Here is a 12956-nt window from a genome sequence, read left to right on the forward strand (position 1 = left end):
GTATGGAAATTTTCCCATTTGAAGGAGAAACTACACAAAAGTTAGAAATCCAAAATATCTTCACTAATTTTTTTATTCAATAAAAACGTGTTTAAATTAATTCTCTACCACAGGGTTTGTTTGCTTTTAAACACAGCTTTAAACAGGTTCAGATAAACTGCTGTTTATTGCACCTCAGTTTTAGAACTGAGCACATGACCATTTTCTGCAAATGAACAATAACCACAAAGTACACACAGACAAGAAAAATAATCAGGTATTAAACTTTTAACTGGAGGCAGTACTAGAGGGCTGGGCTGCTGCTGTCTTTTAAATGCTTCACCATGCAGAAAAGGCAAGAAACAGAAAGCATTGCCTAGAGTAAAAGAATAAAAGCCACCTTTGCATTCCTATAAATTTTAAGCTACTGCCAAAGTTAAAGCTTCACAAAAATCTAGGTAGCCTCAGCAATTATTCCAATTTACTCAAGTTTCTGTCGTGCTGCTTGTGGTTTGCAATACAAGCTGCAATAGTCAGTGACAGGTTCTCTAGCACCTCTGCATCCAGCAACCACCAGAGGAGCAAGATTCAGCTACAGTAGTATGACACTATCTGCATAGGGAGGAAACTTTCTCCTGATACACTTCTTTTTCTGCTAGAGTCCACAAGAATGAGATTTAAAACATCAGTAGTTCTTACCTGTTAATTCAAATTATGTTGCCTCATTTGACTCAACAGTTCTGCTAAAATTAGTGCTGTTAACTCAAATTCTTATCTGTTCTGACAAGCACACTATCTTCAATATCCAAGCCAGATTTTAGTTAAAACGCTTGAGTACTTTTCATTATACAGATTTAAGGATTCCTCTAGCAGGTCTCTGAAAAATGTTGTGCTTTTGGAATTGGAAGGAAAAGAAGTAAGGTGCAGAAGAAGAAAATAAAAAGAAAACAACAAAAAGGAAGATAGAGTAATAAATCCTCTTAAGTTTCAAGTGCTCACAGAAATCAAGCAGACAAAGGTAAATTTTACAGCAGCGAGACAATCATCACATTATGTTTATTCTGATTCTAGATTCCTCCCCCTTTCAGATATGCAAAGATAGTTTCCATAGTAACAGGAGAGACTTAGTAGTATCCAAAGGCAGAATAACACAAACTTATGTAATAACCTGAAACTCACCTTCATTTATTAAGTGTGTATGTGCTTATTTTAATACAATATACATAGTGGTTATTTACTTTTAACACATACCATATGTGGTAAAGATAAACATCTCAAATTCCTGTATTTTAAAAAGCCAGTTTCACACATAGGATGTAGTAGACTAATCCCCAGTGAAGTCTTCTCATACACCAGGATTTGTGCAGCAAATTAGTCAGCTTGTGTAAAATAAAACACTTTTGACTCCTTTTGAGATTTTTTGACAGACAATGCATTAAAGGTCGTAAGAAAAAAAACCTGCAACTTTCCTATAACTTCACAGCTCTTCAAAGCAGTATCTGCCCTCCCCAATGCTGACTGAATATTAAATACAAAAAGGATGTACAAATTCAGCATACAAGCTAAAAAAGCCATTAAAAGGATATCAAATCATTTACTTAATGAAAACTTAAGAAAAGGAAGCTTAATTTTTAGGCGTTTTTCACAGTGATAGTATCATCATGGGAAATCTTAACAAGATCAACTCTGCCGCTGTTATTTCGTCCAGTCCTCCTTTGACAAACACCTGGCAGCTCAACCTAGTTATGACAGATCAGTATCACTGAGGTTAGTTAGAAGAAAATGAGTCATGCCCAAGTTGCATAGGAGCAGCTAGCCAGAATCTGGTAGGAGGTCCCCCGAAAAGCAGAGTTGTCTTCAGAAAGCTTACAGCTGAAAGGGCAACACAAAAACCTGCTGATGGAGGGAGGATTCTGAGTCAAAGAACTTCAGGGAGGGACACTGAGGGGTGTTAAGAAAGGGTCTACTACAGGCTACTGCTAGACAAGAAAAAGAAAACATCAGCTATATAACCTCGCTAATTCCCAAAAGGAAGACCACCTCTTCAGAAGAGGTGAAGCTGTTGGCCAAGTGAAAAAAAAAGCTCACAGGACACCAGAAGGTGCAGAATGCACTAGCAGAAGCACTGAGGAGTTACAATGAAAACACTGGAAGACTGAAAGGCAAAGGTACTCAGCTACGGGCAAAGAAGTTACAAGTGCTTAAGAACTTGTTTCTGAGTGGGACTCCAATGCCATTCAGCCACAGGCAAAGATTTTTCCTGGTTGACAGAGTTTTAACCTTTGTTTCAAAAACCTCTACAAATCCAACCAACTACCACTGTTTAACCATATCTTGTAGTTATGACAATTCACCAACAGTTGATTGAGCTATCAAAACCTGGATTTCTACTATTGCTGGGTTTCTCCTATACATTATCAATTAAAAAAAAAAAACTAAGAAATTAAAAACCTGACAAAACAGAGAACAGAGCAGAAACTCATTAGATATCAGGGATAAATGACTACATTGAGATGCTGACAGCAAGTAAATGACAACTTGAGGTTGACATCCTTTAGAGAAATAACTCAAAATTTCTGTGCAACAGAAATCGTAAGACCAGATTGTGACATCTTAGCTGAGCTAAAGACAAACAGAAGAAACGGAACGAAAAACACCTGAAACACTCAGATATCATCACTAAATAAATCTACTAGCTATAAAAGCAGTTTGCTACGGAAGTGACATAAGTCTCATAGCTCACAACCTTTTTAGACCAGCGTATGCCAAAACAATCATGCAAAGATCATTTTGCTACGTGACCAAAATCACTGCACTCTTTGCATTACTCCACCATACATGAAGTCTCATACACAACCACCCACCTTCAAACGGATCACTAAAGCCCAAAAAGGTCACTATTGCAGTTTCACAGTCACCTTGGTGATACACTTCAGTGGACACCCAGGCTCATGGCATCATCACAGGAGGAAGGCCACCCTTCTGCTGTACTGCTGGCCCTATCTGCACAGTCCCATCCTCCCTCTTCTCTACGCTAGTGCTTAAAGCACATCAGTAATGAGCCCGAAAATAAATCTACTGTTTTTTCTGTTGCTTGCACTTCTTTTCACATTTCTGCAAGCTAAAGCCAGACAGTGCTCATCACAACACTGGGGCAAGAGGATACAAAGTGGAAAGGGAGAAGGAACTTCCTCCCTTCCTGTGGACTGTGCATGCCTACTCCTACTAGCTCTCTTACACTACCAATCTTGCTTGCGTAGCCAGCTGGGGTCAAACTCCAAAGAAAACCACCCACATCAGAATGGCTTAAACCAATTGTGAAGTTGCAGCTAAAAATACACATTCTCTAGAAACTCTTCCTTCTCAAATGCTGAAGTCAGATTAATTTGAAGAGCTCAAAGCGTTAATATGATAGATGAGATCCCGAATGGAAACTCAATTAAAATAACAAAATCTTTGACTGAGTTTCAGGAAAAGGTTACATTATGTTGCCCATTGTCTCCTCAGTAAACGCAATGTAGTGATGTAGTTAAAAACAGTCCAGCTCAATATTATAAGCCATTATTTGAGAGAAATTTATTAGCCAAATTCAGTTCCAGGTTCTCCGTCTCACCTGAAAGACAACTCAACTAATCCATCATCATATATTAAATTAATACTTTCAAACAATAAAAGCATGCACAATTATGCAGAATTACAAAGCAACTTAATTGAAAGTCAACAAATAAACTGAATGTGAAAAGCCCATGTTATCTTCAGGCTCAAAAGACAAGGTTCCTTAAAACCTTTTACCAAATTAAACAGTGAATGAGCAGAGCCAGAATGAACAGAAAATAGCCTCATGGTATTCCATCCAGTGGAAACACAGCTTTGTTGATCTAATTTTTATAACTGACTAAATACCTTTAAGCACAGTATCAGATGCTACCTATACAGCTGTCCTTCATAAACCACCATTAAAAAGGCACATACACACAGGAAGACAATAGTAATGTTAATCTATATAGACAATTAAGTAAATCCCAAAGTATCTCACAAAATTTGGCAGGTGTAGAATCTTAGGCTCCTTCCTAGACAAAAAAATTAATTATACATCCCTTTCCTGTCAAGCGTCTAGATTATCTTTGCCAGCTGCTTCTCTAACCCAATATAAACCTCCAGTAATGGGAACTTGTTGAACGATCTACATAACTTGACTGTTACAGCTAAAAACTTTCCAGCCTACATTTAACTTAAATTTTGCCCACTACGATTTACTTCCTCTTAACCTACATCTTAACCAAAGAAAGCTGAAAAAGTTAAGAAAAAATCAGTATGTTTCTGTGAACTATTTCTTACATACATGTCCCTCCCACAGCTTTTTCCACCCCCACTCCCCCCCCAGCGTAAAGCAACACTTTTAAATAATGTTTTTGCATCGGTCATAGGTTCTCAGCCTCTCAATCTACACTGCTACTTTCCTTGGTATTTCTTGGATTGTTTAACACTCAAGACTAGGCACGAAAGTGCAGTCAAAAAGAAAAACAGCCTTCTGTAACTTAAACTGGAGCAACACATCCCAGGATAGCACCCACTTTTGCCAGCTGCATTATGTTGCTTGTTCAGATCAAGCTGTGACTAGAACTCCTGGACTATTTCCTACAGCTGTGCTGCCCATACACCTCTGACAGCCTCTTTCTAGCACAGCATGTTCTACTTAGCAGCTTTTTATTTTCTGGATTGTACTTCTCAAACCCATCAAAATGCATTGAATTACAACTGCTGTTCTCCAGATAAGCGTTGGCAATCCCTCCTAACTCAATGACACATGTTGAACTTTTATCTTTTAAGAAAAGATAGATAATATCACTAAAATCACCCCTGAACATTTCATCTTGTTTTCTCCCAACCTTCAAGAATTCTTCCAGCTTTATAAGGAGTAACTTAAAACTATTTAAGGGTTAGTTACCAGACAGGCAAACAAGTGGATAAATCCTCCTAAAGATTACAACTGATTCTAAGATGGTTTGTAACCATGTATTTTCCAGACCAAATTGTCGCGTAACACAATAAATCCACCTATAAAAATGTTAAGATTTCCAAATACACATACGTATTCACCTGATTCTCTGCTGGTGAAGAGGGGGAGGCACCATGGCAGCTGATAAGCATCTCAGTACTTCTACAGTCCATAAAATATAACAAAATTTGCTTTCCATACAGACTGACACATCAAAACTGATTAAGCATGTAATGTAGACACCATCAGCACCATACATCACAAGAACTATTTAATACCACCTACAACCAGATTAAGTACAGTCTGGGAGGGAAAAAAACCACCCTGTTCCAATACATCATTTTCACAACACCCTTGAGAGTTATGACTGCCGCTTCACAGACTGCGGATGTTCCAACTTCCTTAGTTTATACGAAAAGCCAACAGACTGGACAACTCAGATTTCAGAACTGCCGTGTCCTCAAATAAGATCTCTAAATCATGTAGCCTTGCAACTCTCAACTCAGAGTTATTTCAGGAATATCACTGAAGTTTCATTAATTGTAATCAAAATTCGTGATTTAAAGCGTGACGTTGGGAAGAAACCCATGTATGTTTAATCCACTGATGTTCGGCAGTTTTAGTGCACGATGTCAATACTATTTCAAACAATGTAAGAAGTTTTCCTCCGATAAGAAATGCACACTGCTTTGATTCAGAAGGGTTATGGTTTTTTTTCCCCCTCTTCCACCTTCTGCTCTCGCAATTAGAGGGCTCTTTGGAAAGCACATTATGAGACACAATGAAGTTCTAAATGTTTTTTAGTACTACCTAACATATAAATCCCATTTTCCTAAGTGAACAGTCTAAAGACCGTAAAGCTTCCTACTGTTCATTACAAGACAAATTCAGAACGTGTGTAAGCAATTCACAACCGACAAAGTACTCTGAAGTGAGACTACTTAAATGCTTAAGTGCAACCGCTGTTTTTAACGGCAGGCATTACCACACGGCAGCATTAACGTATTCACTTTTAAAAAAATAATTAAGTGGAGGCAGAAAAGCTGTCCGTCGTTTTTATGAGAACTAAAACCCCCGTGAGCGCGCAGGATGGACACCTCTCTTTGCCCTCACAGCCGCCAGCTGTGCTGCCATACAGCAGGCTCCGCAAGCTGGCTGGGGCGGGTCACCTCACCACCTGCCCGGGGCCGCCGCAGCCCCCGCTCCCTGCGGGAGGGGTCCCGCACCTGGCCGGGGTCCCGCCCCGCGGGTGGGCGCCGCGCCGGGCGGCTCAGGGCGGCTCAGGGCTGGAGACGCCCGCCCGCACGGGCGGCACCGCGGGCGCCGACGCGGAAGCGGCGGCTACGGATCTCAACAATATCGCTATTCAACAGGATCCTGCAATTACCCTGCGGCGGGGTCCCTCCCGGGGAGGGGCGGCGCGGCGCGGCCGGCGCCCGGCCAGCCCCGCCGGGGCAGTACCGCAGTGCCGCCGCCGCAGCCGGACCCCCCCACCCCCGCCCGGCTCTGCAGAGCCGCGTCTCGGCTGGCCGGACGGCAGCGGGAGGCGGCCGAGAGGCGCCCAGGAGCAGCGGGGCTCCGCCGGGCGGGGCAGGGCCCCGCAGGACGGTGTCCGTCCCGCCGGCCCCGCCGCGCCGCTGCCGGGATGCGCCCCCCCGCCCCACCGCCGCCGCGCGCGGGAGCCGTTACCTGCCACAACCGCCGAGGGTTCTGCCGCAGACCCGGCGGCGCCTCCCCGTCCTCCCCGCCGGCCACCGCCAACCTCCGCAGCCTCCAGCTCGCACCCCCCGCCTGCAGCAGCGGGCAGGAGCAGCCCCAGCAGAAGCAGGCAGGTCGACACCGCCGCCGCCGCCCGGCCGCGCCGCGCTAGGAGCCCGCTCATCGGTACCGCCGCTGAAGCCGAGCGAAGGGAGTGGAGGAAAGGCAGGCAGGCAGGAAGGGGCTGGAGCTCCGCCGCGGCGACGCTGCCCGCTCCGGCGGCACGAACCCGCCTCAGCGCCTGCCCCACGCTGCCTGGCGCCGCTTCCGGCGGCCGCCGCTGCCGCCCGGGCGACACGTCACCGCGCGGTGACGTCACGGGGAGGCGGGCGGGGCCGGGGGGAGCGGCCGTCATGGCTGCCCCGCGGGCGGCGGGAGCTGCGGCGCCGCCCGGGGCGGAGGAGGATGAGGCGGAGGAGGGGGGCTGCTGCCGCGCCGCTGTGCCGCGGGGGCTCGGGCAGCCCGAGCGAAACCCCGCGGCGGGAGAGCTTTCTAAAGGGAAAGAGGAAAGCCGGAAAACTGAGCCGGCACAAAGATTAAATTCCGATTTAATTGTGTTTAGGAACTTGGCAAACAATCCAAAACCCAGCAGACTTTTTCTTGAGGCGTTTCCGTTGAGCCACTGAATGGGAACAAAATCTTTATCGTGCTTTGCCCCGTCCAAATCTGGGGGATTTTTAACCAGTCTGCTTTGAGTCATTTAACCAAGGGTAACACAGCTTTAAAGACCAAAATCCAATTTAGTATCTCGGGTACAATGCAGCACGCACGGTGAAAGCTGTGTAAGCCTTAGTTCACAATGAACGTTTGCAATCACCTAAGAAATAACACAAGTGTTTTGAAAGGGTCTTGAGAAAAGCCTTGCCTGCTTCATAAAGCCTGCAGGAGACAGGAGCATTAAATGGAGTGGTACGAGCTGCTTTCACAGGTCAGCAGAATCTAGAAAGCTGACTGTGAAAATATTATAGCACTATTAAGTGCAGCAGGAAATAATTTCTCTAGCAAAATCATTAACGTGCATACTCTGTCCCAGCTGAAACATATGTTTATGGGGGAAAAAAAACAAAACAAAAACCTACAAAACTTTAAAGTATATAGAGTATAAAATATAGCATATGGAGAGTTAGAAAACGTGTCTAAACCTAACGAATTCTGTTTGAATTACGAAGTTGTGCATAGCCTTATCATTTCTGTTGGCTGAATACAACAGCCTTTAAAGACCAACAGTATCCGACCAGATCTTGTGCAAAGAGAACACAGAAATACCTGCATCTTAGGAAAGCTTGTCGGTGTTTAACTTCAGGGAGGGGAGCTGGAGGAGAGTAAATTCTCCACATGGAAACAAATAAACCAGTTGTTAATTGAATTAATTAGTTAATCTAAAATTACAAAGAGAGAGGTGTTCATAAACGGGACATGAAAGAGGCAAGTTTCCTGGACGAGTGTGAACTGTTTTGACCGAGGGCCACTGGAGTCAAAGGAAATGGACTGCATGAGTCCTGCAGAGAAATGCCACACTTCAGACTAGCTCTTGAGATGGGGACACTGTCAGAAAGCATTTCTGTGAAAATGCTGGGGCCTGAAGTAGAAAATGATCCTTGTTAAAAATCCTACTGCAAAGTCGGTTGATTTTCACCTCTTGCTTTCAACTACAGGTCCCCAAGTTAGAAAGCATGGAATGGATTGTTTTCAGGCAATGCTTGATTTCTGGATGTGGGGGAGGTGGCTGCTGATCAGGGCACCTTATCAGAAGATCTAATGGTGAGAAGCATATTCAATGGAAATGCCTCTTAATGCGCTGCTGCTTCACACCATGCAGACTCAGCTGCTCAGAAGCAGGGAAGGGACCACCCTGGGCTGCAGCCTAAACCAGTAATCCACAGAAACCCAAATTACTTGTGGTTTCAATATGAGGACCCAAATACTGCTGAGTACCCTGAAAGGCTTGATTACAGAATCACAGAATAATTAATGACCTCTAGAGGTCATCTAATCTAACCCCCCTACTCAGCCCTGAGGAACACCACTCACAACCACATGCCAGCTTCATTTTGAACCGTTGATCGCTACTTTTTATATAATTATTCAGACTGTTTTCACCTCCCTATCCAGTCCACACCTCCCCTACTGGACTACGAAGATGCTATGGATACTGTGGCAAAAACCTTGCTAAAATCAAGGTGTGCTGCTCTTACCACCTCATCTACAGAGTCATCTCATCACATAAAGCAATCATGTTGGTACAACTGTGGTGGTTTTTTTCTGAATCACCTTATTGCCCTTCATCATCCTGGAAATGGCTTTGCTTCTCTGAGAGAGGCTGGGTAGGGATGACTGTCCTGTAAGTTTCCCACACCCTGCTTTGATGATAGTTGTGACATTTCCTTTTTTTTCCAGCAACTGGAAATCCCATCTGATTGCCACATCCTTTCAAAGTGATAAGAGCACAATGACATTAACCAGCTTCCTCAGCACCTTCACAAGCACCTCCTGTCCAGCCCTAAAGACCTGTAAATGTCTGAAGTGGCCCTAATTCATCCTTCCTCTACAGTTAGTAATGGTCTCCTCCCCCGAACTTTGCATCGAAGTCTGTGAGTCCTGAGGGCTGACCTTGCTAGTAAAGAACAAGGAAAAAGTGTTTTGAGTATCTCAGCCTTTGCCGCGCCCTTCATGGCTAGGTCACCTACCCCATTCAGCAGCAGAGCCTGTGGTTCTTAGGGTTAGTATGCTTGTAATTAAAACAATTTAGATATTTTTTTTTCTACCTGTGAGTGTAATAGACAGATGTAACAGCTTCTTGCACACCAGGTGACAGACCCCGCTTTCAGGACAACAGCAGTATTTCCAAAAAGTGCATATGTTTTCTTTTTGCAGAGAGCAAACCGGTCTCAAGGCCTAGAGTCAAGCCATTTATGTTACTTTCAGTCATGAGTCCTGCTCAGAATTAAAGGACAGTTACAGTCTTGGTCAGATCTCCTGAGTGTATGGATAACCTGAGGTGCTTTTCTGAGTCATGTCCTCCATCTTACCATTGACCTTCAGACCACTTTTTTTTTTTTTTTTTTATAGTGTATGTTTAACTGCTTTGACTGGCCATTTCTGTAAGAAGTTTTATAATCCACCTATCCTTGTTGTGCACACTGATTTATCCAAACAGAAAAAGGGAAAGAAAATAATCCTCAGAGATAAATGTCCCAGGTTCTTTCCTATACATACATTCAGCCAGTCCTAAAAGCCCCTGGAAGCAGGTTTGAACAGTAAAAAAAAAAAAAAAAAAAGGTGCTATTTACAGTTTCTCCAACCTACATGTTGGGAATGCTCTAGGTAGATGTGAGGACTCAAGAGAAAAAATATTAACCAAGTAAAGAAACAGGCTGACAATAACAGAAGAGAAAGAAACCTGGTGGGCAGAACAGAAACAGCTGAAAAAATACTGGGAGGTCACATTACAGGAAAAAAGACTTAGAAATAATATGCAAAAGTTCAGGTAGGAATTAGTACAATCTGATTTATTTATTTAAAAACAATGCAAACACAAACTGACAGTAAGTTAATGTGAATTCAAATAAAGCAATGACCATCTGATTATTAGTAAATTGTTAAAAAATTATTTGATTCTACACGTGCTGTGAAGCAATCATTTAGAACAAGCTCAAGAATAAAATTTAAATGTCTCACCTTGATTAGGTAAGTTACTCATATCTACATCCAAATAACAAAAAATGGACTAGTTGCAACCTCCTAAATCTCTGATTTCATAAGCTGATAAAATCTTGAAGGTGGAATTTTACAAGTTTTATATCTGCTCAGATGAGAGGTTCAGTTTAGGAAGACCTCATTTTTTTCTGAGCTACTGAAGTTTATGTTTTGAAGAAGGAAATTCGTTAGTTCAAGAGAAAACTATACTAAGTATTTTAAGTGGTCCTGTATTTGCAGCCCCATTAGGGGCTGCAAAGAAACTATGGGCCATAGATGTTATTTCAGGCCAGTAATGAAATTGGCACCGAGAGAATGGAAGTAAATTAAACATTCTCCTTATCTCATGAGAGCATTAGCTTTTATGACTAAGAGTCTCCTCAAATGAGCAAATTGCCTGATAATAGCCTAAAATGTTGCTAAAATGATGACATCTCTTTCAATCAGTAAGGACCAATCTTTGTAGATCTGCAAAGAACTTTTTGATTGTATCTCCTGATTTTAGATCGTTCGTACAATCAGCTTTGTCACTAGTATTGCAGAAGATATTTTTATTCTCTAACATTTAAAAAGTAAAGTACAGATATAAAGAAGTCTTGAAAAATACACAATGTTCAGCAAATGTTTATTGCAGCTGAGTCTCCTATTTGCATGGAAGCTTTGCTTATGTGTTTTCCAATTGATTGAGCTCTTTATGGAAACAAAAATGCCATTCCAGCTAGAAGATACTGGCTAGGCAGACTGTGGTTGGATTTTGTTTATTTCAAAAATAAACAAAGAATCAAGCTGTTTACACAAGATCTGGAGGCACATCTGGAGATACCAAATCTGAAGGAAAACAATGGCAGAACGAGTGAATAAAATGTTTCAGGCAGTACTTTAATTTCTGGAATCTGCAGTAGGAGCCAAACAGCTTGCCAGAACATAATCTTACTGGTGACAGAGGAGCAGGAATCTCACTATCTGACTGTTATTTGACATGTCAGATAGATTACAACAAAGCAATAGGTTGTTTTATGTTCTGACAGCTGAAGAACATTCCAGAGGAACTCAAAAGCACTTACAGAAATTAATACATTACATATTAAGGTGATCAGAAGGATGTTAAAGACCACCAAGGGACAATCATGGAGATAATGATATGACTGAGTCCCTCTCCTCATCTGATCTACTTCGAGCACACCTCACTATGTGAAGGTAACTGATTGCCAGACTGTAGAAGTCCTTATTAAATTTTAAGAAGGCTTTGATTGTGGCAATTTTGCATCCCCAGTAAAGTCATCATCAGTTCATTCATAGTTCAAACTGTCTTTAAATGATCGATGTAACCCTTCTTGATGTTTAATGAACAGCTGTATTATACAACCAATCTGTACATTGAAAAATAATTTGCTTGCCACCTTTACTTTTCAGTTTTGAAGAAATGCAGTTCAACTCAACACAGAAGTGACAGCTATAGAGATGACTCATTAGAGGGGCTATCTCAGAGGGAAGGGAGTACAGATAATTTCATTGTGATATAAAAAAATCCCAGCATGTACATAGTCTTTCTTTCACCCTCACTGAATCTTAGTAAATTTCTGAATCTACTCTTACCTAGAGCACATACAGTCAATGCTTTGTGTCTGCTTATTCCCTCCCTTCCTGCTACACAGGAAACAAGGAAAAAATTACCATCAGGAGGTGATGAGATTCACCACTGCACAACTAGCTTTTGTAACAAGCATGCTGCCCAACTGTGTCATAAATAAATAAATAGAAAAAGTCACAATAAAGAAAATCTCATTTGGACATAACTATTTAGCACATACTCATGATCGTAGCAACTACTGAAGACTGCCTCCTGGAGCATGATTGGGTGTGTTTTGACTTGGAGAAAAAAGTTCCCTTTCCCAACCAGAACTGCTCAGGATGGAGTCTGCCCATTCAGGCTGGTAGAGCTGTGCCGAGGGATCATTTGTAACCCTTCAGTGGCTGGAAGGTAACTCTTGCATTAAAAATAATCTAAGTTGTAACTTTCAGAATATTTTTCTGCCTAAAGAAGGAGCTAAAGCCCTGTTAGCTTGTAACGTGTACAGCTGCTCTTCTCGCAAATGAGCATGGTCAGAAAAATGCTGTTGGATTAATTACTTATAATGGAAATCATTTGACACTTTAAATAAATATTTGGGATAAGATCAGAGATTATTTATGAACGTCTGAAGAAGCAAGAAGGAAGTACCTAGAGCTTTTACCTGAAGTGTGGTTCTGGTAGTTTTAGCAGCTGTTGGTTGAAAAAGGGAACAAGCAATCACAGAGGCCAGAGCTGGAGTGAACAGGAAATTATATTCTCATGATCTGTGACTAGCAGATAGTAATAAAAAGCCTAGTGAATGCATGTGTCGTGTGTAAATACAATTCTATTGTCAGATGGCTTGTGGTAGATTGAAATTGCTGCTCTGAGGTCACAGCAAGCAGTCTGTTTCCTGGAATTTCTGCAGGCGAGTTACACATCCTGTAAAGAGGAGCCCTCTAGATCCGCCAC

General features: G+C 42.3%; 1 protein-coding gene across 3 annotated transcripts in view; it reads right to left on the reverse strand.

The window, feature by feature from the left end:
• The window catches only part of STIM2 (stromal interaction molecule 2), an 85481-nt gene that overhangs the window by 68060 nt on the left and 4465 nt on the right, over positions 1 to 12956 (reverse strand). For 2 of the 3 annotated variants that reach the window (XM_051617522.1, XM_051617524.1), the window contains exon 1: positions 6668 to 6988. The exons of the other annotated variant lie outside the window; for it this stretch is intronic. In XM_051617522.1, the coding sequence (XP_051473482.1) occupies positions 6668 to 6860 (193 nt within the window). In that variant the 5' untranslated portion in view covers positions 6861 to 6988. Of the gene's footprint in view, positions 1 to 6667; positions 6989 to 12956 lie in introns of those variants that run through there. 3 annotated transcript variants of the gene reach the window in all.

This window comes from Apus apus, chromosome 4 (genome assembly GCF_020740795.1).
Source record: "Apus apus isolate bApuApu2 chromosome 4, bApuApu2.pri.cur, whole genome shotgun sequence".
In the NCBI taxonomy this organism is placed as follows: Eukaryota; Metazoa; Chordata; class Aves; order Apodiformes; family Apodidae; genus Apus; species Apus apus.